The 26024-nt window shown below is 41.2% G+C and overlaps 2 protein-coding genes across 3 annotated transcripts; both read right to left on the bottom strand.

Annotated features, from left to right (window-relative positions):
• Positions 1 to 749: 749 nt before the first annotated feature.
• On the bottom strand, positions 750 to 3899 carry fam110a (family with sequence similarity 110 member A). The gene is made up of 2 exons (XM_078255602.1): positions 3765 to 3899; positions 750 to 2550 (listed from the first exon to the last, which is right to left on the bottom strand). The coding sequence occupies exon 2, from the start codon at positions 2335 to 2337 to the stop codon at positions 1072 to 1074; it is 1266 nt and encodes a 421-aa protein (XP_078111728.1). The 5' UTR covers positions 2338 to 2550; positions 3765 to 3899; the 3' UTR covers positions 750 to 1071.
• A 238-nt stretch (positions 3900 to 4137) lies between these two features.
• On the bottom strand, positions 4138 to 25773 carry prickle3 (prickle homolog 3). Of its 2 annotated transcripts, none has more exons than XM_078255598.1 (11): positions 25002 to 25773; positions 16928 to 17010; positions 9990 to 10173; positions 9645 to 9758; positions 8795 to 8932; positions 8248 to 8451; positions 7617 to 7803; positions 6902 to 7237; positions 6473 to 6778; positions 5981 to 6364; positions 4138 to 5488 (listed from the first exon to the last, which is right to left on the bottom strand). In XM_078255598.1, the coding sequence occupies exons 1-11, from the start codon at positions 25041 to 25043 to the stop codon at positions 5034 to 5036; spliced, it is 2433 nt and encodes an 810-aa protein (XP_078111724.1). In that variant the 5' UTR covers positions 25044 to 25773; the 3' UTR covers positions 4138 to 5033. The 2 variants fall into 2 exon arrangements, with proteins under 2 accessions (XP_078111724.1, XP_078111725.1); XM_078255599.1 differs by having other exon boundaries at positions 16928 to 17007.
• Positions 25774 to 26024: the final 251 nt, after the last annotated feature.

Here is a 26024-nt window from a genome sequence, read left to right as displayed (position 1 = left end):
ACATTTATATGAACTTGTAATATTCAACTATAATTTCATAAAAACAAATTAGAGTTTGACTTTGTGTCGTATTACTGTCTATAATAGAGCCTGACTGATATATATCGGCGGGCTGATATTAGGCATTTTCAAAACTATCGGTATCGGCATTTATAATGGCTGATAAATGAATATTTTAAAAAATAAAAACGGACGAAACACCCTTCAACCATGAGTGTTGGCATTGTATAGTTTGTCCACCAGAGGGCGCTCTACAACGTCCCTGTTGGCAACATTCATGTTTGACCCTTTAAGTTTCATATCTTAAGTTTGTATTATTATACATATAACTTTAATATATTTTGATGTTCCTCTATTCTATTCTGCAGTTTATTTTTAAACTGCATTATCATATTATTTGAGTGAGGACTCATAAATAACTACAAATAACTAATGTTAGTGAAATCTGTTTGTTTTGTTACTCGTTTCTGGAATTTTTCCTTTTTAAATATATATATATATATATATATATATATATATATATATATATATATATATATATATATATATATATATATATATATAGATAGATAGATAGATAGATAGATAGATAGATAGATAGATAGATAGATAGATAGATAGATAGATAGATAGATAGATAGAGGAATATCAGATTTTTAAATGACCAAATATTTGTATCGATATCGGCCTTAAAAATCCGTTATTGGTTGGGCTCTAGTCTAAAATAAATGACTGAGTACCAAACAAGATGCTTTCATCATTCAATCTTTAATGCGGTTGATTTACGTGATCGTGAACAGAGATAACACTTTCACAACCCCATTATGAGACGCACACACAGTTTTTTGAAAAATCAAAATAACATTCATCAAATTTCTACACACACAAAAAAAAATAATTAAAACAAATTAAAACAAAACTAGGGAACCAAATGGAAGTGAATTAGTTGGCAGACAAATTGCATCCATCACTATATTATCACAGTTGAATCATGGGATGGGTATGTGGGTTTAGCAATTTTGAAATATTGACATTTTTACTTTTAAATCTCATAGACCATTTAACACCATGCTATAAATTGGTACTTTTACTTGCATTGTCTTTGGCCTGACGGAGTCCATACAGCCATTTGATCACTCTTGCATTTCTCTCAATGACAGAAACACCATAAGGAACTCGCTCTGCAGCATTGCCAGCATCTTCCTCCTCATCGTCTTCATCTTCTTTACCAGAGCCTGCACACTCGGACCCTGGAGCGCTCACGCTGCGGAAACGGGCCATGGACACAATGTCAGAATTAGAGCCAGTCAACTGGAGGTCTGCAGGGTCCAAACCACACAGGTTGAAGAAGCGCTCCAGCTCGGTCCCAGCTCGGGAGTATCGGTCACTCATATCTGATTTAGACCGGGTCAGAGAGGGGCGTTTCCTCGAGCTAGAGGAGGACAAACGGGTAATCGCTGGGGAGGGAGGAGGGAAAAGAGGGAGTTTGAGGAGAGGTGTTGCAGGTATGGGGGTTTCAGTTGGAGAGGAGGGAGGATTGTCAGGTTTGGACGGAGCGACAACAGGTTTCAGAGGAGAAGGACGTGGTGTTGTTCTGGTGTGGAAGAGACGCAGGGGTGAAGCAGCCGGGCGAAGTGGAAACTGGGTATGTACAGGTATGGGCTGAAGGGGCTGCCGGATGTACTGAGGTGGTCTGCAGGGCGTCCTCACAGGGCTGGCCTGAGGCATGACGTCCACTCTGCGTACGTGTCCTGCAGCTGGAGACCCAAGAGAGCCAGGACTCTCGACCCTAGCGGGTCCAGAGGCTTTTAATCTCACTTTAGCTGGACTGGACCAGTCAGGACGAGGGGGTGGACACGGTCTCTCCTTTTTCTGTTGTGCTCCTGCTGATGTGGGGCAAGGAGAGCTGTGTGAAGTGGCAGCACCACCCAGAGCTTTACTGTCACCCGAGTTGGCAGTCGCACCATCATTCACGCAGCTGATCAGGTTACTCAGATGCTCCAGGTCGAGCTGGACTCCTTCCTGCTTTGGTTTCGTTTGGGTGGGTGTCTTCCTGGTGGGCTGCAGAGCAGTGCCAGGGTTTAGTAGAGGCTTCCGCACCTCAGGAGGCCTGACTGGCTGCTGTTTAGAAAGAGCCCCCTGACTCTTGACATATTTAGCCTTGTCTGCTTCCAGCCTCTCCACCGCACTCTGCTTTGGTGTGCCTGCTGCGGTCTTGAATTGCAGGTAGAAGTCTGGCCCCACTGGCCCCTTGGGCCGTAAGCGTGGTTGTGTAGCAGCTACTGCTGTCCTCACAGGTTGCTTGCTCACTGTGTGTTGGAGAGTCTCCAAAGGCATTTTGTGAAACTAGTCGTACCTGTCCTTATGCACTTTTTGTTCACAATTTTTTCCTCTCACCTTAAAATAAATATCCTTGGTTCTGCAGAAATGGCAAAGTTATCCTGTATTTGTGCCTCTGTACAGCTGCCTCATGCTCAGTTCCATTCCATTTCTGAAGAGATGTAATCTTAACATCTCAGTTGAAATCTAGTTCCCTGACATGTGGACTTCCTGTGGAAAAGAGACACGTCAGTCAGGAGACAGGGAGCTCAATAAAGAACTCAAATGAACAGTCAGTAAAACATGTACCTTTAAAGACAGACAGACAAGTGTCTGTTTCAGACACTTTTAGTACTACAAAGACAGGACACAGCCAACTCCACAAAGACACCTCCAGCCATAAACACTCCCTTTAAAAAAAAAAAACAACTGTAGCCAATCACCCACTTGAAGCCTTCTCTATCTTACAACTTCATTGGCTCTCAGCACCGCTGGATCTGAACAATTACATCTTAGTCATCCATCTCTCCGCAGACAACCACACAATAAAACCGACACTTCATTTTCAGTCAGCAGAAGCCCTGTAAAAAGAGTGGCAGAAGTGTGTGTGTGTGTGTGTGAGATGGGGAGGTGCATCAGGACAGCGGCCAACAAGCTATTGTCTGGAGGCAATACAGAGCAGATCACACACACACACACACACACACACACACACCAACAGCTGCTATGGGAACAATGGCTCCCTATCTTTAAATAAAGCAGCCAGTTGTCAGGGTTTGTACTGAACTAACTAAGGTTCTGTAGGTGAAGTAAAGCCATAACAACGAGGTTCAACTTATCTCATCCCTCTTTGTGTACAGTGATAAGCCTCAAACTGTGATGAAGGTCGCAATAATGAACTTGGTTAACGCAGGCCCTTCTGTATACACTTAAGATACCGTGTGTGTTTGAAATAGTCTGCATCTGCCAGTCACATTCTCTACATATTTGCCATTCCAGTCTGAGCCAGGCCAGAGTCCTGCTGATTGAGCTGTGAACCTTTCGGTACCGCCATTCTTAACCTGCCCTGAAGTCTACACATCTTCCCCAGTTGACAAAAACTAACAACCAGCACCGTGATATATCAATCATTAAAGGTAACGTTAGCCGGCCGGCATTACAAAGCAAAGAGGAATGCCTGCAGGGGAGTCAGACAAACACAAATAGAGCCACTAATTTAATGTTTCTGAGTCAAGTGCCAGCCTGTTCTGCCATTGAGAGTACATGACAAACATGGAGCGAAGCAGGAAGCCACATGACACACAAAGGGGGCAGGTAAACAACAGAAAACATTTACTCAAGGCTTCCACCAGTCTTGCCCTGACAAGCTCAACTCTGCTCACACTCAAGGTGTGGGCTAGTTAAGACAGTTTTTTTTTATTTTGGCATGTCTACAGAAAACTCACCTTGACAGTGCCTGTTGTTCCCCTGAGTTTCTCCTGGGTTTCTTGTTTTAGCCCAGCGAACACTGTGCTGCCCAGCTGAGGAGAATGTGTATGAAATGTGTTTGAAAGGAGTTAGCAGCTAAAGACAAACCTGTTTGACAACTAATGTGTGCTACTCCTGAGCCCGCCTCCTCCTGCTGATTGGTCCGATGGCTCTCCTGCACGGATACAAACCTGATAAAACCTGACTTCTTTTGGTCACATGACCCTGCCATTGTTATGTGCTGCTAGGGATTTTTTGCTGGTATCATAGTTCATCTGCATGCTGACAAGCTGCTCAAAGGTCTGTGTTGAGTGGGTGTGTAAAGTGTGGAATAAAGTACAAAAACAAACAAACAATTTAGACAAATTTATTATCACCATAAAGTTGTCCAACACAATAAAAGAAACGGAAATTATAATCTCTTCCTTTTACCTAAAAAAATACGAAAGAACAGCGACTTACACCAAATATATAAAAATAAACAACCTTAAAGTCATACAAGCGTTTTTTTGATTAAAGACATGAACATATACAAATTTTGCAGTATTTTGTTTAAACACGCGCAACAAACTTAACCTCCAAAAATGTGCTCAAATTCTCCTTTGTGTGATACTTTGATAATCATAAAACTACCAAAGTTGGTCATACTCCATTCCATAAATTTGGCCATTTAGTATTCATAACTAATATATTACAGCCATATAAAAATTGCACATAAGAGCACAGAAAAAGGGTTACGGTAGAGTTAGAAAACAACATATATTTAATATTCCTTTTACAAACCATAATGGAGGAATGAGCTGTCTGTTCCTGGTCATATGTGCTACTGAAAGTTTGCATATGTAAATGATGGTGATGTTAAGAAGCGGTAACATTACACTTCAGGGTCACGGACACAGGAGTGAGTCATCTCTAAAGAATCCAAACATAAATGTTACCAATAATCCCTCCACATTCATCACTAACCACATACTCACACTGTAACATCTCAAAAGGTCGACCAATGAGAAGTTAATATCGTAAAGTAAAAGGTTATGACTTTTCTGAGGTTTATTGTGCTTCCTTTTGCTAAGTACGTATTGTGTCAGGAACAATGGCTGTGGTTCACCTTTCTGAAAAGTCTGCACGTGTGTTGGATCTACATTACAAACAGAAAAACAGCTTGAATACTAGAGTAATGAAGGGCCATTAGTTCTTCTTGTGCACCATAATTTAGAAAATAACATGCTGTGTTTTGATGTTAGGGGTTAGGAGATAGAACAGTTTTTATCTTTGTCCTTTGCACCAAGGCTGTGAGCTCTTCTCCGCCTTATGCTGCCTCTCAGTCCCCAGTCTTTCTGCACCTCCCTCTCCTCTTCTCCCTCTCTGTCTTGGCCCTCCTCAGGTTGCTGCTTTCGGAGCTGCGGGGGGAGAGGTATCGGCTGTCCCAGGAAGAAGCCCTCTTCCTCCGAATCTGAGGATGAAGAGCATGTAGAGCAGTCTTCATGTTTGTACTGGCTCGACTTGAGGGTCAGTGAGGAGCCGTTGGTGGAGCCCTGGCTATCCCTCTCTTTCTCGCCTCTCCATTCCAGGGTGTCCAGCCGAGGCCGGTCGGGCTGCGAGCGTCGGGAGCGCCTCTCCGGGCCCGAGTGGAGAGCAGGGTCAGAGGGGATCCGGCAACGGCTCCACCCTTGCCGCAGACTCCGCTGGTGATAGGATCCATCTGGGTGGAAATAGAACATTGCCAAAAGGTCCATAGTTTAAGTCAGTTTTTTGTTAGCAGTACTAGTTTTGTGTACAAGTGTCCTTTAAAATAACGCCGGCCAACAATTCAAATTCCCCTCTAACGTCTAATGTATCAACAATCCACACAACTAAATTTATGCAATCATAACAAAATGTTTGAGGCGTGGGTGCGTTTGGACTGAAAAGTTGGTACATGATCTGGTAAGCAATTTGAAAACGTTGTAGTAAATATTTTCGGTGCATCAAAAAGCGTGCTCCTTAAGATACCAGCAGACAAACTAATCCAGCACAAATTAGTGCATAAAAAGTCACCAAAACGAAGTATTTGAACCTCATAATTAAATATAAAATAAGGGAAAAACTGCAAAAAGGATTCCCCCCCCCCCCCCCACTTCCACTAGGCTGGCTAGGGGCCTGTTCCCAAATTTGATTTGACTTCATATTCAACTCTCTCAAAGCCTTTTCTTACCCATCAGATCCATTTGCGGTGGGATGCCTTTCTGTAGATGCAACCTGCTTCCGAAACCTCCCTCCACCTCATCTTCCTCCTGCTGGTTCTCCACGCCCTCTCGCAGCTCCTCCTCGTTCTCGTCTTCATACTCGTCCTCATCAACAGAGTAGCTGCTGCTGATTGGTTCTCTGAAGCTGACCCGAGCTGTGCCACTGCGAGACAGCGGGGGCGGAGAATCAGAGGGTCTGTCCACTGGTTGGGGGAGGTTTGGTGGAGGTGAGTCTCGCGGCATTAAATCACGAGACTTAACGGGCAGAGGAGGTGGGAGGACGGACGGGTTGTTGGGCAAGAGGGGAGGCGACTCAGGTGAAATGATGTGTGAGTTTTTCTGAGGAGGAAACACTGCGGAGAGACAGAGTCAGAGGACATTCTATAATCATTTAATATTGTATTGATACCATGTTTTTTTGTTTTTTTTTTTGTGTTAAGCATCAGAGTGATTTCTGATACCTTGCATTACTTGATTCGTCCTTTCCACCCAGTTCCTACAGTCTTTAGCAGTAGAGGTTCCTCTTGAATTAAAACCAGTTAGTCCAGTATTTCCATTCCGCTCTCGCTGGAACTGGAGATCCCCGACAGGAGGTTTAATACCAGAGTCCCCTGGCAGTAAACTGTAATGTGGAAGGTCGCTGGGCCAAGATGGACCTAAGCCATTTCCTAGATGGATGTGGGGAAGAGGTGAGTAGGAGCCTCTTGGATGAGGATGACCACTGGGTAAAGGAAGTCCGTTTTGAACCGGAGCAGTGCAGTGGACACCTGAGAGAAGCAGAGCACACAAAGCGGTGACTACAAGTCTCTACAAGATACTTACAGGGTCATTTCTTGGCGGTGTGACCTACATAACATCTGAGTATGACACCAATGTAGCATCATCATCACCTCTGTTGTCCACTGCAGTGTGAATGCAGTCTTTTCCAAGAGTTATAGGAGGGTTGGTGCCCTCTTGTGGCTGCAGTGGAGAACCGCACTGCGGCTGCTGGTGTTTCTCTGCTGTGTCACAGCGTCTGTGCTGAGGTTTGCTCGGCAGCGCCGAGTCACACGAGTCGGAGTTATTGGGGTCCTCGTCCAGCGAACAGGCCCTGGAGCAGAAGATGAGCCCCCCTCGAGGGAGGAAGGGGCGCCCCAGCAGAGGCAGTTGACAGCGGGCGCAGCAGAAACACGACTCCACGGCGTGCCAGTGCTGACCCTCATATGTCATCTGGCCCTGATCGATACCTGAGAGGAAATTTGTTCATGATTACACGTCATTTGAAACTCTCTGTTATCTTAGTGTGTGTATACAGTATGTATTCATTCATTCAGTGGTACTGCTGTTTTGATTGGTTCAGCCCTATTTGAACTCATTGTACTGTACCACACAACCATCACTTCATTCTAGTTCATTTGAATATTAATGCATGAGTATGAGGGACAGATCATACTTATTGTCACTTCGAAAAAACAACGCTTTTAAATTTAAGAATTTTATAGCTGGGATAAATATAGCATTTATAACATCCGCGATATTTAATGCTAAACAGGGGGACTTAAAGTAAAGTGTTGCCAAAGAAATACTGACGAACATCTGCCTGATAATAACCGTTAGCCTATGTACCTATGTTTTCTCCACAGGTATCGCAGTACTCTGCGTACATGGACTCGTAGCAGGAGCAGCAGTATGGTCGACTTTCTCTCATGATGTAACGCTGACCGCCCAGTGCAGCCTCGCACTCAAAACAACAGAAGTGCTTCATGTGCCAGTATCTTCCTTCTGCCTCCGTACATTCATCTGCTAGAATAATCTAGGATTCAGACGGAACAGCAGAAGAGAGGGAGACAGATAGGTCACTCAGCACAGTAGTGATGCTTTTTTATGGGTACAGAAATAAACAAATCAGTTGTAAAGATTAGTACTGAGGATTTGGGTTAACAAGATAGGGAAAAAAAAGATGCCATCGGTGCCCTGTTGCAGGCTTAGAACTCTTGTAGGTCAGTCGTGGCAGATCCACTAGTCGACTATGTCAACTAATCTCTTAAGTCACACTGAGAAGCCATTTAAAAGAAGAAGACGCCGCCAGAAAAATCTGCAAATACTCTCTGCTATGGCAAATGATAAAATCTAGCAATAGTAAAACACCTGGCAGATTCTCAGTTTCTTGCTCTCTGACTTCCACTACACTGCTTTTAGAGACCTGCTGCGAAAACCTGCTGTTGAGACAGGTTGGGGATCTCGGTGAGACAGTCACCTCATCGCAGGCCTGGCAGCGGGGCTTGAGCCTCTCAGCGTGGTGCCGGCCGCAGTAGATCTGTCCCTCCTGAAAGAAGTAGATCAGATCGACCAGCAGCTCACTGCAGGTGGAACACTGGAAACACTGAGGGTGCCAACAGCTGCTCTGTCCTGCCCGACTGGCAAACACCGCTATGTCTCCACCGCAGATCTGCCTGCCACACTGGAAAAATAGATTTGTTTGGGGTGGGGGTGTGGTGCAGAGGGAAGGAAGTTAGATCATATATCCTTTAACAAATGGGGAATGTTGCAGTTTGCACAGCAATTTGCTTATACAGCCCTGTAATCATTAAATCCGTGCGGGCTGTGGCCCCTGAGCTATGCCTGCATCTACTTGCACCTGAACCATCTCTAGTCCTATAAAAAGATTCTTCTTCTGCATGGATCGGATGGGTTTTTATTTCACTTGCATGCATTCATGTTTATATAAGGAGAGCTTCATACTGGCCTGTCTCATGAGGGAATCTGCTACATTTTCTAAACATAAAATAAAAATGTTGCTCTACCTGTTGGCAGATGGCTCCCGTCATAGTTACTGGGAAGAGCCGGACGACGCCTCTGCCCAGGCTCTCTCTTTTCCTCTGCTGACTGAACAAACGCAACTCCTTCTTCTCCTCCTCGTTCAGAGAGTTACAGTACTGGGACTGCAGGAAACACAAAGATATTCTTGTTACTTGTTATTTGAGATGAATACAATCTGTGTTATAGTCTTGTTGATTAATTTACAACTATAATTTAGAACAAATGCATTGTTTATATGCCTCCTGAGATGCATTGTCTTGTTTTGAATAGGGTCCTGACTAATTCTAAAAGTGAGCATGAGAAGCAACTAGATTTTAAGTGATACAAATTGCTAGCTTTGACTAATGCAAAACATGTTATGCATTTAATGTGTAACTGTAAATTATTTCAACCAAATGGAGCCTTAAGACAGAATTATATTTACCAGTTCCTGTAAATACTGAGGGAACAGAGAGGTAAAATGGATTGTCTAATAAACACATTGAGTTGACATGCAGACATTTCTAATTATACCCATAAACAACTGCAAATAACAATAAGGTAAAAGATGGGACATAGTAGTATTATAATACACAATATCAGCCAAAAAAAATTCTAAACGTTTTTTTTCCTGACATTAAAAGAAAAAAACAATGTTTGGAAATATAAAGAATAACCTTTAAAAAAATAAATAAATTATATATATATATATATATAAAAGCATCTATGTTGTGATTTAGCACAGTTGTTAGACTGAATGATTGTATGTATTTGAAATACCACCACACTATTACAATACACCAGGAGGGAAGCCAATGTTGAGAACATCCAAAGTCAGGGTGACAGTGATGTTACCTCACTGTCGTGGGTTGGAAGCTGGTGCAGCAGTTGTTTGATTCGGTATCTTTCCCCTGGACTGTTCACATAAGGCACCCTGTCCTCTGGCAAGCAGCTAAAATACTGGTATACCTGTAGGAGGAGACAAGTGTGTTCACATAAAGAGCGTAAATGACAGTACAGAGAGCCATTTATTCGTTTATAGAGCAATTTATTCAATTGCAGTCATAAATCAAACACACTGAATACTTTTTTCCCATAATACACCAGTTTGTGTATGTATGAACATGTCCAAGTGGAAGCGTGCATTATGGGTGCCTGCGTTGTCTCGACTCTGCGTCTGCTCTGCACCGCGGTTGTTACCTGTTCGGGCTTGAGCCCAGGTGGGACCCATGCGTACTCCTCGGAGGCGCAGCCTGAGTCGTCGTCGGAGATGGAGTGTCTCTGGAAGTCCGACACCAGCTTCGTCATCATCTTTTCCAGCTGGCCTGGCACTGAGCGCACGGCATGCTCCTCTCGCACACACTTGCAGTGTACACAGATCTTCCTGTGGAGATAAGGAAAAGGCTTCATCCCTGAGGACCTGTTTTGCTGATTTACAACACAAGCCAAAGCTGGGTGCTCCTGGTGCTTCAGGTGCTAAGGTGCAAACCACAGCGTTACAATTTGAACCTGACTCAAGACTTCATCTTTCTAGCAGTCCCTGTTTTCCAGTAGCAATTGACAATGCAGAAATACAAAGAAAATATACAAAACATTCAAAGTTCTGTTGATTTTTGAACTCTACAATTAAGCCAAAAGAAGAAAACTGACTCTTATTAAGCCAAGGTACTTGGGCCAGTTCCTAAAACAAAACCAAACTTCAAGTAACAACTCAAATAATAACATTCATACCGGCACTCCCACAGTTTCTTTATAACCGCATTATTTATGAACACACTTTGCGTTCATCATGTCACAAACCAGCCCACACACATTCTTGAGGTTGACTCAACGGGACTCCCTGCAGCCAAATATTAATAATACAACAGTTGTCACACCGGTACAAAAAAACTCCCACAATCTCCAGATCATTAAAACTCAGGATTTCACAGAAAATTCAGAACTACAAACTGTCTAAATTGCGTATTGTCTATGTATAGTGTGTACTGCTAATGCATTTTACACAATTAGAAGAAACTCAACCTCATCACAGATGTAGTTGAGGATCTCACATCAGGACCAGCACATCCCAAACAAGCTACTACCAAATAAGCAGGAAATGAGGTCGCTGACATAAGCCTGGCTGTCAATCCTGTGGAAGTTAAGAGAGGGAGGTGAAGATGGGAGCAATAATCTCCCTCAGCCTCGTATTACACCCTATCTCGTCCTCTGACTCCTCCCTACATTCAGTCTGGAGGTGGGTGTGCCTGTTTGTGGGACCAGTGGAGTCAGAAGGAAAGCGCCCTGGGGTGACACTGAGGTGTGGGTGTCACGTATGTGTTTGTGTGTGTGTGTGGATGCGACAATGTGGCCATATGCAGCATGTATCACATGTGTGCATCTCTGTTGTGATTGCATAACAGTCTGCCAGCTGGCACTTGTGGCTCAAGTTCACAAGGCACAAAGCTGCTTTATTCCAAAACCCAACCCCCACTCAACCAAAAAGCTCACACACACGCACACACACACACACACACACACACACACACACACACACACACACACACACAGCTTGTAAACTCCATGAGTGCTCCTCTTCTAATCAATGGTCTCATAAAAGGTCTTTGAAATGTTAGCAACAGCATGTCAGTGTGAATGTGCTCCACTCTCTCTACTCAACACCAGTTCATTGTTAAGGAGTTGACAGAACAGAGAGAAGAAATGCTATTATGTGACCACTGTACCTTTCCAAGGCCCAGGGCAGCACATGCTTTTAATATGCAGCCGTCCTGGATTGGCAGTGGCACCTTAAATGACCATGGTCGCCCAGCAGGTAGAACCAATACAAATAAAAGAAAACACAGCAAGTCAGCTTAGGCTAAAGCCATGTTGGCATGAATCTGACCCCAGCTGCGTGTGTGTGTGTGTGTGTGTGTGTGTGTGTGTGTCTTTGTATGCGAGTGTTAGCAAACAGGGAGGGGGGGAGTGTGACACACATGCCTATGTAAGTGGGTAGGAGGACACAGCCGGAGACCTGGCACGATGGGACAGATGGCAGATGCACCATGTCTCACCCCACCACCACCACCACCAGCCTCTACATGATGAAAGGATATAATCACCAGCGCAGTGGGTGCAAAGCCCCACATGCAACCTACACTAATTGAAAGATGACAAAGTGGCAATTTGAATGAATTTGGGGTATGAAAGTACTCAGGGGAGTCTCAAATCATGCCTCTATTGTGTGCAGGCTGCTCTCAATTATCGCCATATAGATATTAGAGCTGAGTTTTACCAAAGACTGGTTTGTGCACGTGCCAAAACATTTAAATATACTTCTAAAGATTTTGTGTGTGTTTTTTAGCCTTTAATGGACAGGACAGCTAAAGATAGGAAAGGGGTGAGAAAGAGGGAGATGACATGCAGCAAAGGGCTGCGGGTCAGAATCAAACCCGGGCCACTGCGGTTAGGACTGAGCCTTAGTACATGGGGGTTACCAGTGAGCTACCAGGGCGCCCCTAAATATACTTTTACTACATATACAATAGACAAAATGCTAAACCCACAAATAAGCAAATCAGCACACCCAAAGTATATATAAGTATAGTATGACACAGGGAATGCTTTTCTAAAAACATACCCATTTTATTTCTCTTTTGCTTAGCAAATTAATTAAACAATACTATATTTCTGTACAATATCTGTGCATATTGAAACTGTGCTGCATGGACAAATAAAACCCACAAAATACATGGGAACTGCACTTATCAGCCATGTGCGATATAAACCAGGAGACACAGCAGATGCTGCTTTGGACAGAAATCAACAATCTGCCAGTAGATTTGCTTTGCTGGACCAAAAACATTGTTACTGAGACTGCTGGTACAGCTGGTGCGGTTATTGTTGCTGATGGAAAAGTACAAATAAGTAAAATGAAACTAAATATTGACACTTTATGGAGCAGAAATAAACTCATTTGAACTTTTGGAAATCCAGCAGCTTTAATTAGCTTTGGCTGAGGGGATTTCAAATTCATTTTAATTTGTTGAACACAGAGATTAAGGCTTGTTCACCCGTCCCCTGCATCCCAAACTGAGTTTGTCCAGTACAATATTAGCCTGCACTTTCAAATGTGTGTATATATTATTATATTTAAATAAAATGACATTTCCACAAATAGTGTACAACATGTACTCTTTTTGTTAAGATACATTATAAGCAGCCAACTGTGTACAGGTGAGTTGAAGAACAACACTAACTGTACATGATGTCATGTTCTGCATCTGAAGTCCATACGGATATGTGTACAAAACAACATAAAGTCAGGCAGAATCCTCTTCCAAAACACAAAACACAAAACACACACATACACACACATACACACACATACACACAGACCCCCCACACACACACACACACACAACGTAATTACTGTTTGAGAGTCTAGTCCCTTTAGTCTTGTTAGACAGTAAACAGTAAAATATGGTTTCCTCATTACCTGCTGTAATCAAGACAAATAAGTCCAGGTTGGCCCGCTGACGCTGTCCCATCCAGACTTGTGTTCTGTAAAGGTTTGCATCCCACAGGCTCCGGCTACCGTCAGCCTGTCTGTCTGTCAGTAAGAGCACGATGTTCTATGGCAGCTCCTCTCCATGTGCTCATTTCTCTGTCTGCTCGGCTCTTTTTAACGTCCCCGCCACCCCCGACTCCCACCCTCCAGTGGGCACAAACAAAAGGCACTGAACACAACCATACACTACAGAAAATACAAACACAGTTCTCAAGGTACACACATGCTCATGTGCTTTTACAAAAAAAAAAGTACTAAGATAAGGTAAAGCCCGATAATTTACTCACGCTGCCTTTGAAGATATGAAACGTCGGTGTCCAAGTGACAATCACGAAGAGTAAACTCACTGTGTCTTTTCTCCTTAGACCAGACTGCTGCAACTGATTCATAACAGATGGACCATTGTTGCTTTGATGCAGTTATTAATCACAGAAATGAAAGTGGAGCAGATTTTGAGCCTATGAGCTGTGCTGTGCAGTATTTGTCATATTATGCGATCAAGATGGTGCATGCATGACAACAAAGTGTCTCTGGTGAAATATCAAGCAGACGGCATGACTTTGGTCTTTATGAAGTCACGACACACCAGCTCATCTGACATTGGTCAATCACGAAGGATGAACATAAGTAATGACATGTCAGCTAGAGAAGACCCAGCATACTTACATTCTTCATGTATTCTTTCTTTGAGCGAATTTTCTATTTCTTTCACGCTTCATCATGCTCCAAATGTGTTAAAAGTAACAATTTAACAACTTTGTCAATTGACAATTATTTTTATCTGCAACTATTTTGCAAAGATGCCAAACATTCTCTGGTTCCAGCTTTTAAAATGTGAAGATTTTCTGCTTTCTTTGTCTTGTATGATTGTAAATGAACATGTTTTCATTTTGGACTGCTGGTCAGATAAAACAAATCATATGAATATGTCACCCTCTGCTCTAGGAAATTGTGATGGAAGATTTTCACTGGCAAAATGATTAATCAAGAAAATAATCGTCACATTTAATCAATAATAAAAAAGATTTGTTAGATAAGTTACAGCCAACAGTCAATTTAGAGCACAGTTTTTGGGGTGTATAGATATAATGTAGGTCTGTATATAATTACTAAAACTGGTGGGGAATCCAGGGTAGCAGCCATAAAATAACCCTCTGCTTTAAATGTGTGCTGCTGTGTGATAATCTATATATCACTACAGGAGTGAAGCCCTCCTTAGATCTGATTTTAAGAAACAGATGGGCCTTGTCCTATAACTCCCTGCCACTAATTAGTGACTGAGTAATTGCTGCATGGCCACCTAGACTAATAGCAATGGCTACTTTGAACCCTTTTGAAGCGTGGCGGGGACCTGTGGGTCAGAAGTAATTCAATTCGCTTGCTGCTGGGCAGCGGATGCACCATCTGCCCCCCCCACCTCACTTTGAGCTCTGTCTGAGAAAGCTCAGGATGAAGATGGATCACTTCCCTCTCAGCGAGCATCAGCGGCTAAGCCAGTGGCCACTTGCATGAGCTCCTCCACCAGGGAAGGTGTGACTCTTAATTGGTAATTAAGGAAGATGCAATTAGCACGGGACTCTGGGGTCTTAAAAACTGACCCCCATAAATCTCAATCATTTAATCACGTTCATGTTCCTCGTTCTCCTGGATCAGCTGAGAGACTAGAAACGTCTAAACGAGACATGTCTCTTTGCCGTCTCACCCAAACGTCATTTCAGATCTGTCATCCAGCTGGATGCATGATGGAGAAACTTCTATAACCCACAACATTAGGTTTTGTTACTACAAAGATACTGTAAACAGGCTGATGCATACACGGCCTAGACTTCCACCAGAGTGTGGCCGGAGGTAGAGAGCAGCACATGTGTTTAAGATTACATCCTAACTTCTACGCTTTTGTCTTGATCTGAATAGAGGGAACAGAACTGAAAAAGCTAAAAGATACAATTACAGTCTTTTGGTTACATGAAGTACGCATTCCTGCGCTTTTTGTTTTATTCTATCCATTACAGAGCCACAGTTGGCTTCAGCCATGCAGTGCCCATCTGGGATTGTGAATGCAGCCTTCGTAACCAGAAAGAAACCTTTTTTTCTTCTTCTTTTCAAGACACACACACTCATCTAGCTGTGTGTCAAACCTAGTGATTGTACTCTACAGCCTTAGAGTCTGCATTCAGTAAACACAATGTACTTGGAAAAATCAAATGTATAATGTGGATCATTCAGCTTCCTTCCAAACGATTGACTCTTTGCTTCTTTTACACTCATATAAATAATTCCTAATAAAGAAATAGTTATTTTATATATGTTTAAAAACTAAATGAAATACAAATGTCATATTTAGAAAAGGAAAGCAGCAGTGAAATGGAAAGACATTGGGGGAGACAGAGGGAGGTATGAAGTGGTCGAGAGGGTTACTATCACAGCAGTGAGGCCTAATCTTATTAGCGTGATTGACAGGATTAGAGTAACCAAGAGACCCAACCAGCTGGATATTTACTAACGGACTAAAGGAGAGAGAGAAAAGAAAAGGGGGCTCAAATGAAAGCACGCAGAAACCTGCTGAACAGAATGAAATAAATTGTTGTTTGGGAGAGCCTTTGACAGTTAACAACTCCTGGACAAATAGCTGAAGAGGTATGTAGGCTGACATTTCAAGTGGCTTGTGCCTACATTTAAAAAGCAGTAATTGCAAAAATTGAAAGTCCTGTTTGCTGCAGAGCCTCCTAAAGTTACCAAATCTCTCAAAAACACAGCATGGACATCCTACGAAACACTCGTATTCCTGCTGAGTAGATCTCGACTTGTTGCGGAACGCATTGATCTGAGCTAAAGAAAGAAAATCTGTTTTATCTAGCAACACAATGCTTTTCACCTTAAACACCTCCTGGTGAGCAAATACAACAACATATGAATAGGTCTTAAGTTTAAATCTCTGGAGCTTAGACATACAGCCCATGTTGCAGGATGAACAATATGTAATCCCATGAAGATATCAACTAAATGCTAAACTGCTTATGTTGCAATTGTCAGGGCTTAATGGCACTCATGAGTCCTATAGCCCCGATTCTTCATATCCACAGGGTCAGTAAGGCTGATCGGCTCTGTGGATATCATGTGGAGCCCTGACTGGATCATGTTTGTTGTCTTTTAATGTATATCTGCACTCAGCGTGTACACAGATCACAGATAAGCTGATTTCCGTTGGTAGCAATGTTGCAGTCCTTCCTAAGACATATGCAACTACACACGCATGCAGCACGCGTGCATGCACACACACACAAAAACACACACACACACACACACACACACACACACACACACACACACACACACAGAGCAGACAAAATATTGTATGTATTATATGTTTTTGTGCACGAAATCAGACTGAAATTGTTCGGGTGTTATATGTTTTGAAGTTTAACAACCTACAAAAACCTTCCTTTTAAGTAGCTAGTTATTATCAGAAGTTGCGCAAGATCCAAAAAGCAACAGGAGAGAGTGCAACTCTACCAAAGGTGAATATAAAGTATGAGAAAAACATTTCCTGCTAACCTAACAGGCAGCGCCGGCAATGTTTAAGACATACCTCCAGCCATGGACACGGAAGCCGGGGCACTGGTCTCCACAGTGCAGACAGGGCTGCCCTCTGTCCGGGTCCTCTTCCTCCTGCTGAAAACAAAACACAAACTCCCTTCAGCTCACATCATTTCCCGTGGAGAACCATTCATACCTTTTGACACAAGACAGTTAAAGGTTAAAGCAACATAGTAAGCACATACAGTGTTTGCTAGACATGGCCACAGAAACATCAACATCATGTTGAGTGAGCGGGTAGGCAGTGTTTCCATTTAAGCCACAAGCCGAATGCACTTAGAGTCGCTTCAGCTTTTCGTTCAACAGTGTTTGGGGTGGAGCATGGGCTGTCTATAGATTCCCAAAGCATTACTTGATGATGTCAATTTATGAAATGCCTACATCATCATGTCACTGTGTGAGCTTGCACTGGCAGAGATATAAACCATTAGAATGCCTGCTGCACACTGTGGTGATTGGCATGTGTAACATCTGTATTAAGTTGTTTTTGACACAGCTTGTGACTGCACTTGGTGACAGTGAGTCTGAACACACCTCTGTGCTCAAAATGTGTTTTCATGCTTATAGTATACTGTAGATAACATGGTTTTCTTAAAGCTGAATGTAAAGTTATCTCTACTGGATTTATTAGTCAATACAAGAAGGAATGAGGACTAAATCTTGTAGTGGGTACTAAGCCTGCTAGCTGCCTACAGACGCAACCAAGTGATATCCAGAATTTAGCCCCTAGGTAAACCTGTTTGCGTCAGACCAGTCCTCAAACGTAGCTGCAGTTCAACTGTGAGTTTAAGGAATTTTACTGTTTTATAACTGATGGGATATACAGAATAATGAGGGGCGCAACATCTCAAAAATGCCTTTTTACAAAAGTGCTGAGCAGTGCATCTGACTCAGCCAAATGCTAAACCACCTACCTCATTTCTCACTTGTGATCCAATTGTGTGTGTGTGTGTGTATGTGTTTGCAGACTATAGACTGCAGACACAAGCCTCTTTTTAGAGATGAGAGGAAGGAAGCAGACACAGGATGAGAGCTGCACCCTTTCCCTCTCAATGTAGGCACTTTGTCTCCACTTTCTTTTTCTGTGATGCCTTCATTCTACGGTACCTCTCCTATCTTCTGTTATAAAAGCTTACTGTTCACAGAGAACATTTGTCTGTATTATTAGCTCTTTATTAACTATTCCCCCCCCCCCTTATAAAAGGTCAAGTCAAGTCAAGTCAATTTTATTTATATAGCCCAATATCACAAATTATAAATGTGTACAGCATACGATATAAAGGATCTTTGACCCCCCCCCCAAAAAACAAATGGGGAAGAAATGAACGAAACCTCTTTGACACTACTGTTTTCCACTGCACCATTCGGAGAAGAAGGAAAAAGCGTGTGCCTCATATGCACTTCTGTCTGCAAAAAAACAAAAGGCAAGACCCCATATTTGCTGCCGTTTTGGCGAGGCTATCACAATAGGCTGCATGAACAAAACGTATCTATAAAAACTGCATTTGCTCTTCTCGAAGGCTTGGACTATTTGCAAATTAGGATGCAGAATACATGCATGCGCACAGACGCTAACAGAGTTTAATGAGCAAAGCAATAAAATGCAGATATGTGATACAGCAAGGTACCTGTGCATACCTGCTCAGTTGTGTTTGATCTTCCCTTTTCCAACCACACACACCTTCATAAGGACAGCAGCTCTAACTACTGAACCATCCGTATTCACGTCAAGCCTGTTGCTGAGTTCAGAGTTCCCCATGAACAAATACCAGAATGCATTACTTTGATTAGAGCAACGCTGAGTTTGCTTATCGTATCTCACTGATGATGAGGGTTGTAAGTGCTTTACTAATGCACTGACAAACCACATGAACTGGGAACAATTAACAGCTTTCTTTCTTGTACTTTTGATCATAAAATAGTTTTTTCACATTCATACAGTATATAGTACAATTTTACATTACTGCCTTGACACATATATGAAATAAAAGAATTTAAACCGAGAAAAAAAAGTGCTTCTCCTGTTTTAACATATGGTAATCTTTCCAAAATTGAGTATATTTATTGCAATAGATGCAAGATATAGCATACATTTAAAAGAAAACTAAATTCTACAAGCTTAAAGACTGCATTGTCCACAAAAATTACTCATTCTCTTCATCCTCTGTTCAATCTAAATCCTTAACATAGTTAATGAAGGGTCTCCAAATATTTTCAAATCTTTGCGGTTTAGTTTTTAATATGTAAGATATCCTTTCTAAAGGAAGGCATGATAACATCCGTCTTATCCATTGAGTCGTATTTGGTTTGTGAACTTTTTTCCATAACGTTGCAGTACATGCTTTGGCATACAGCAAGCCGAGGTCTATAAATGCTCGTTCATTTTTACTATAGTTATGTTTCTCTGGATATAAACCCAATAGAAACAGCTTAGGGTCCAGTAAAATTTGTTTTGACATTTTTTTTTTTTTTATATGTGCTTTTTGAATTAAAAAGGATTCCGTACATGGTTCCAGGGTGGAGATATTTATGACTTTATCCAGAACTAGTTAGTCCAGAACAGTCCCACGTGACAGTAAACAATAATGTACATGTCATATTGAAATGCCTCACTGTGTGTTGTGCACACTGGAATCTGTCTTGCGCCATGCATTGCTTGTTAATCACCACTTTGATTGACATTAAAAGAGCCAGGTATGAAAGGTGACAAGATAGGCTAAATGAAGCGTACAGATGACTTCTGGGTGACTGGACCTTTCAGTTGTTATTCCCTTAGAAAGGAGTTCCTGAGCTGTCCCACTGAGATGGTGACTGAGCCAGGGAGAGGCACACACTACAAAGTGCCTGTACATTTAACCTGGTGTACGGCTACACTCCTAAATATCACATTTAGTAGGCTTTCCAAGAATGAAAGCAAATAGCTGCAGGATAAAAACACCTTTGGAAATTGTAGCTGACCAGAAGCGATTACACATCAGGATGCTACGGGGTGTTGCTGACTTTCCATTCAATGACAATGAAATGACACTGTATATGTTCATGTTTTCATTGTAATTTTTCCACACTTTCTGCACTCAACATTTAACAGCAGATTATAAAAGAAATCATCTTGACTGGAAGATGTTGGGGAGTGGGATCAGCACTTACTTCTTCACAACATGATTTATGAACAATCGACATTAGTCATTTGACTTCTTGAAGAACACATTTGGTAATAAATATCAAGCTAAAGCTGATGTTGAAGGCTTGTTGCTTTGAACTTGTCTTGAGTTTTAGGTATGAAGAACCACCGCCACAGTTTTGAACTTCTTAAAGTAAAGATAGTTACGTTAGACATGGTATTAGAAATGTGTAAGGTATTAGATTAGACATTATGAGACATAGCTTAGGCTAAATGAGGGTTTGCTTTGGATCAGGGACATCTTGCATCAGATCTCCGTCACAGAGGTCTGAGAAAAATTGTACTAACAAATTAAGATAGACCTCTGGAAATCCACAGACAGACATTCAACAAGCTGTGAGTTTGATAACGCCTCTGGCCACTGAGTTTCTTTTTTTTTGTTTTTTGGGGGGCTTTTCCCTTTATTATAGTGACAGTGGATAGACATGAAAGGGGGAGAGAGATGGGGGATGACAAGCAAGGGCAGCAGGTCGGATTCAAACCCGCGCCGCTGCAGGACTCAGCCAACATGGGGCAAACGCCCTTACTGGGTGAGCTAGAGGATTATTAATATTAAATTAGCATTTACGTGTAAGCATCACTAATGTTGTAGCTGGTAAATGTGGGTCTTATTTTAACTACTTTATATACCGCTGGACGGTTTGATCCATAAAAATACATACATCATTTATTAGTTGATTATATTTTGTATTAATAATCTGACCCTGAAAAGTAACCAGTAACTAAAACTTCCAAAAGAAATGTAGTGAAGGGAAAAGTAGAATGTTTGCCTCCAACATATGGTGGAGTATAATGTAACATAAAATGGAAATACTCAGTATAAAGTACATCAAAATTGTATGTGCAGTAAATGTACTTAGTTACATCCCACCATTGATTATTTGAAGGATTAAGTCCCATTATGTGCTAACAGACGACATCCTAGAAGCACAACATTGAATACAAGTTTGACAAGGTCACCCTCCATCCAATTAGGAATTAGGTTGATTTTAAAAACAAAATAACCAGGAGATGGTCTCATCTGTGAACGTATCCAAAGATGCATAAAAACCTGTCAACTTGGTTCTAATTAACACATTATGTAATCACAAAATCAAACTACATTGTGACATATTGGGTGCTCCCAGCTGTGGTGTTTCTCCTCATTAAAAATAGAGTTTAATTTAAATAGGCAGGAACCCTAAATTTAGGCTACTCCTTAATGACTGTGTTTTGATAACAACAGAAATGACAACCTTTCAGCCTTAAATCTTGAACATTAGCCTTTACCAGTTAGTTTTACATTTCCTTGACTGTGTCCTTATCATGATGTCCTGTATGTCAAGGCTACATAGAGACTTCACGTGTGTTTCCATTCCGTTTTCCACAAAAGATAATGCGTAAAGTTTGAGGCCCAACAATGAGGTTTTGCCTGTTGTGCTGCAAGTGAAGGATGTGATGGGAGTGGTGAGTGGGAAGTTTCTTCTAAACTGAGTGTGGGTAAAGTAAATAATACATTCACAAAAGTTCACATCAGCTCCCATGCTCACACTTAAGAACGGCGTCAGACTTTTCATATCAGCTCCTTTGTTTTCACTAAGTGGGTATAAGGTTTAATCACATGCCGCGCTGCCTCGGTTTGCTTGAGATCTTTCTTGCTACCAAGTAACTGTGTAACCAGGTAATGGACAAACTGAAAGCCTGCCAGCTTTGTTATCGGACACCAGAAGGCAACTGCATTGGTTCAGCAAGCGATGACTTACAATAATATCAGAAAATGGTTGATTGATACACCTAAATGATGTCATTAGGCTCACACTAAATGTTAAGTGGGTGGTACTGTTCAGGTGGGAGGGAAAGAGCTCTGTGCACTGCTCAGTTTATTAACCTAACAGAAGACAAATTGTTATTTGGGTTTTGCTGCTCTCCTCAATGTTGTGGTGTAGGAGGGGTTAAACATTAACAGAAGAGGTGAGAGGTCGGGGGGCCTTATGCACCTCTCCTCACTGGACACGATCAAATAGACAGCCTGCAGGCCAGCCCTCTCCGAGCCACGGCTCTGTGGCACAACACTTCTTCCTCCTCTTATGGTTTATGCATCACTGCTTCCTGCTGCCTCAAAAAACAATGTTTAACAACTGGATGGGTCATTCTGATGGTCAAACTGAATGTTTTTTATCTGTGCCATTGCTGTTGTGAGTGGGGACTTTATATATATATATATATATACGGTTAATCACTTCACCAGAAGTTGCAAAGCAGGATTACCCAACAGTCATTGAGCCTCGTTGGAATAGCACTGTACATCTTGTAAATTAATCAAATCACATAAATTCACAAGTTACATACATTTCAACTGAATATGTTTTGTAATGATATCTGTTTCTGTTCTCAATCTATTATTTCAGCATTGTAACATTTCCACAGTAGCAGCAATGTCTCCAAGGAGTTTACGTTACCAGGGCAACGCACGGTGGAAGTGATATCTACCTTGGTGATGTTGCAGGGTGTTCCGAATGGGGGAATTTTTGTCAAGGGAACTTCCCTTAACCGGTATTCCCTAAACAGGGAGCAGGACTACTGTTTATTTACACTGGGGAATGGAGCACAGCTTATGAGGACCCTGACACCAAAGCAGCTAAATGGGATTTAGTCATAATGACATGTATTATTTGCACCTGTGCTTTCCCTACTGTGACATGTCAAAATGTCTGCTTTGAAAAAGGCCAATTGTTAGATATTTAGAAAGTCACTATCTAAAAAGGTATTGACAACAAGAAAAAATAGCCAAACCAACTACTGGCTAACTAACATATCGCAGGTTAAGTGCACATTGTTACACTACAAAAGTTACAAAGACACAAAACAACTGTCATAGTTTTCTTTTCTTAAATGCTATTATAATTACATTTAAAAAGCAGCCTAAACAAAAAGCTGTTGTGGACATTTTTGTTAGGACTGCCTTGATCTGACTTATTTCATCTTTCGTCTATATTAAAATTGAATAAAAGGTAATGAATGGTAATAGGTGACATTGACAAAATTACATTTTATTTGGGTATAATTATTGGAGCTCTACAATAATAATATTTTATCTATACTAGAGTCATGTACCACAGTCCCTGAGTTAAAGAAAATGATTGTAAGGATGGCCAAGGAGGTACTCTATAGACATGTATTGTTCATTATATTCAGATTAATACACAAAATGTTTCTACCTAACTGTAATGCAGCTGCTAGGGAGAGGAAGACATTTAATCTGTATCAAAATGAGAGTCCCAAATGATATCAAATCTAATAATATCATCAACATAGACCCTAAATCAATCCATTTCCCGCTCTGATAATCTACAAATAATTTTAAACTTGTTAAAAAAAAAAAACTACAGACAAAATACATGCACAGAGTTTAAGATACACTCGTTCTAACATGATTCAAAACTCAAGTATGTAGTGTAGTGTAATGGAGTGTTGGAGCATAAACTATTGATGGTATTCATTAATACTTGAGTGTAGTTACTGTATGTGTCAACAGGTGTCCTAAGTGTTTAAATCCCTTACACAAAGAATATGTTACATATAAACGGCAAGATCTATATATAAATACTATTGGTGGTAACTATGTACATTTACTCGAGTTCTTCAATTTTGAAATACTTGCACTTTACTAGTAGAGTAAAGTGCAAGTAGAGTATTTCCATTTTCTTCTACTTCTACTAGACTACAACTCAGACACTATTGTCATTTTTTACTCCACATTTATTTCATAGCTTTAGTTACAAGCTACTTTTCAGATTATTAATACAAAATAAAACCAACACATACATTATAATGTATAGACTTATATGTATAAATATTATATAAAGTATATAAAGTAGGCTAATTAAAATGACCCTACCCTTTCCAGCTGCAACATTAAAGTAATGTACATTACTGCATCAATAAGTATAATCCCATAATAGAAAAAAAACATTATTCTGACATTTTCTGTACTTTAAGCATATTTTGGTGCTCATACTTTTGTTCTTTTACTTAAGTCAAATTTTAAATGCAGGACTTTTACTTGTAACAGATTATTTCTAGAATGTGTTAATGCTACTTTTACTAAATAAAAAGTCTAAATACTGCTTCCACCACTGTTAAATAACAAATGTATAGCCTATACAACGTTAGCCTACTAACACATAGTTAACCTGAAGTCAGAAAAGGGTATTAAGGTCTGGTTTGCTATTAGACTAGTGCATTAAGTCAAATCATTTTACAAGTAGTGTAGTTGGATTCACGGTCACTGTCTGGATACAATCCAAGTGTGCTGCACAGCCAGATGTTTCATGACCACACAGCTGTTAGTCTGGTCCGAAAACAAGATTTGGTTAATAACCTGACCATATATAGGCTGTGTTTGGGGCAAAATTCCAGCTAGCACATAATCTAACAGAGCATTAATTGTTGTTGTAATGAAAACCTGACAAAGGTAATAAACATGTTCAGGTTACACCAACCTGCTCAGGTAAAAAAATCTATGACGTCGTCTGACCCCTCCTGACTGCACCAGGGGCGCCCCAAATGACTCAAGAAACAAAGAATGTACTTTCTGGTACACAGCTTAAGAAAATAACCTAACATAATTTATTGTAAATGTAGAAAAAGAGTGGGACATTTTCTTTTTGTTTTTTTACACAAAATGATGTCGACACAAAAGCCAGGTGAAGGTGGGACAAAGTTCCGCTTGGGCTGTTTTTAGTGTTGGACTTGTTTATTTCAGGTCTAACTATTACAGAGGAGCAGAGAAAGGCATTAAAAAAGTATGTTTTCTGATAAAAGAAGATGATATAGCATGTTATCAAAAGTGTTTGCTAAGTTGTGAAAGTCATTAAGAAATATAAGGCAAAGAATAGACACTTACCGAGCGGTTCGAGCGTCGCTTTTTAGATCCGCGTAGAAACATGGTGTCGGTTAGATGTTAAAAACACAAAAATGCGTTTCCAGCTGAACAAACGGAGGGAAGAAATACCGAGGTCTTTTATTTTAAGTCACGCAGCCTGTGTTGAACAAACTACATGATGGATGTCCCCCTCCAGATTGCCCCGGCCCGGACTCCTCCTTCCGCCAGAACCTTAGCTAGCTACTTTGGTAACTGACAAGCTAGCCTAACTGAAAAATGTGACTTCGGGCTGACCTTTCAAAGTAACACACTTATTAACTATATCTTTGACATTTCGTAAGCAGAGACAAAGTAAAAGCTATATTAAAACCAATTACATTTTTAATAAATACACATATCACCATTTTAATGGTCAAGATAGTTACTGGCAAACTCTTTTAATTCAAACGGATAACATCCCTGCTTTTATATTGAAGGCCTAGGCGCCTAACAGCCATCCTGATAGACTGTACCTAGCTAACTTGACGAAGAGCTCCAACTTTACCTCCCCTGTCCATAAACCTGAACACAGGCCGCGTTAACTGTCCCAAAGTTTGCCATTTACTTCACCTAGGCTACAAGAAGTTAACCGCTGTACATACAAATCCTTCTCCCTCGACTCTGTGTTAGAAATCCCTCACACTTTCTGATTTATACCATGTTTAGTCTTTATGTATTATCTGCAGTCTGGTTCTAATTGTTAAATGGGGAAAACATTCAGGGCATGAGAGGAGTCGGTTTAATACATATTTCTGAACACGTGTTGGGGGGGGGTTATTATTGCAGTCGGGCTGCCACAGCAACAGCAGCAGCAACAACATGGGGAATTAGTTTAAAAATAAGTCAGTATAAGCCCAAACAAACGATTATCATTCCACTGTAGGTCTTTAAAATGACGTGGGCCTAGTGTGTACTGTAATGGTCATTGCAACGGAAAGGCAGCAGCACAGAGGAAAGCAAAATAGGAAAGGATTTTTGCAAACGCAATGTAATCTCAAAATGAAA

The sequence above is a fragment of the Sander vitreus genome, chromosome 7 (assembly GCF_031162955.1).
Source record: "Sander vitreus isolate 19-12246 chromosome 7, sanVit1, whole genome shotgun sequence".
Taxonomy (NCBI): Eukaryota; Metazoa; Chordata; class Actinopteri; order Perciformes; family Percidae; genus Sander; species Sander vitreus.
Note: the sequence above shows the minus strand (reverse complement) of the source record. Positions and strands in the feature narration are given on the sequence as shown.

Bases quoted from the DNA above. Each gene is read 5' to 3' on its own strand.
- prickle3 (XM_078255598.1), bottom strand. From the start codon at position 25,043: ATGTTTCTACGCGGATCTAAAAAGCGACGCTCGAACCGCTCG. The intron at 9,759-9,989 runs GTAACAACCGCG...CTCCTCCTACAG, and splicing joins CTGGGCTCAAGCCCGAACAG to GTATACCAGTATTTTAGCTG. The intron at 5,489-5,980 runs GTAAGAAAAGGC...ATTTCCACCCAG, and splicing joins ACCGCAAATGGATCTGATGG to ATGGATCCTATCACCAGCGG.
- fam110a (XM_078255602.1), bottom strand. From the start codon at position 2,337: ATGCCTTTGGAGACTCTCCAACACACAGTGAGCAAGCAACCTGTGAGG.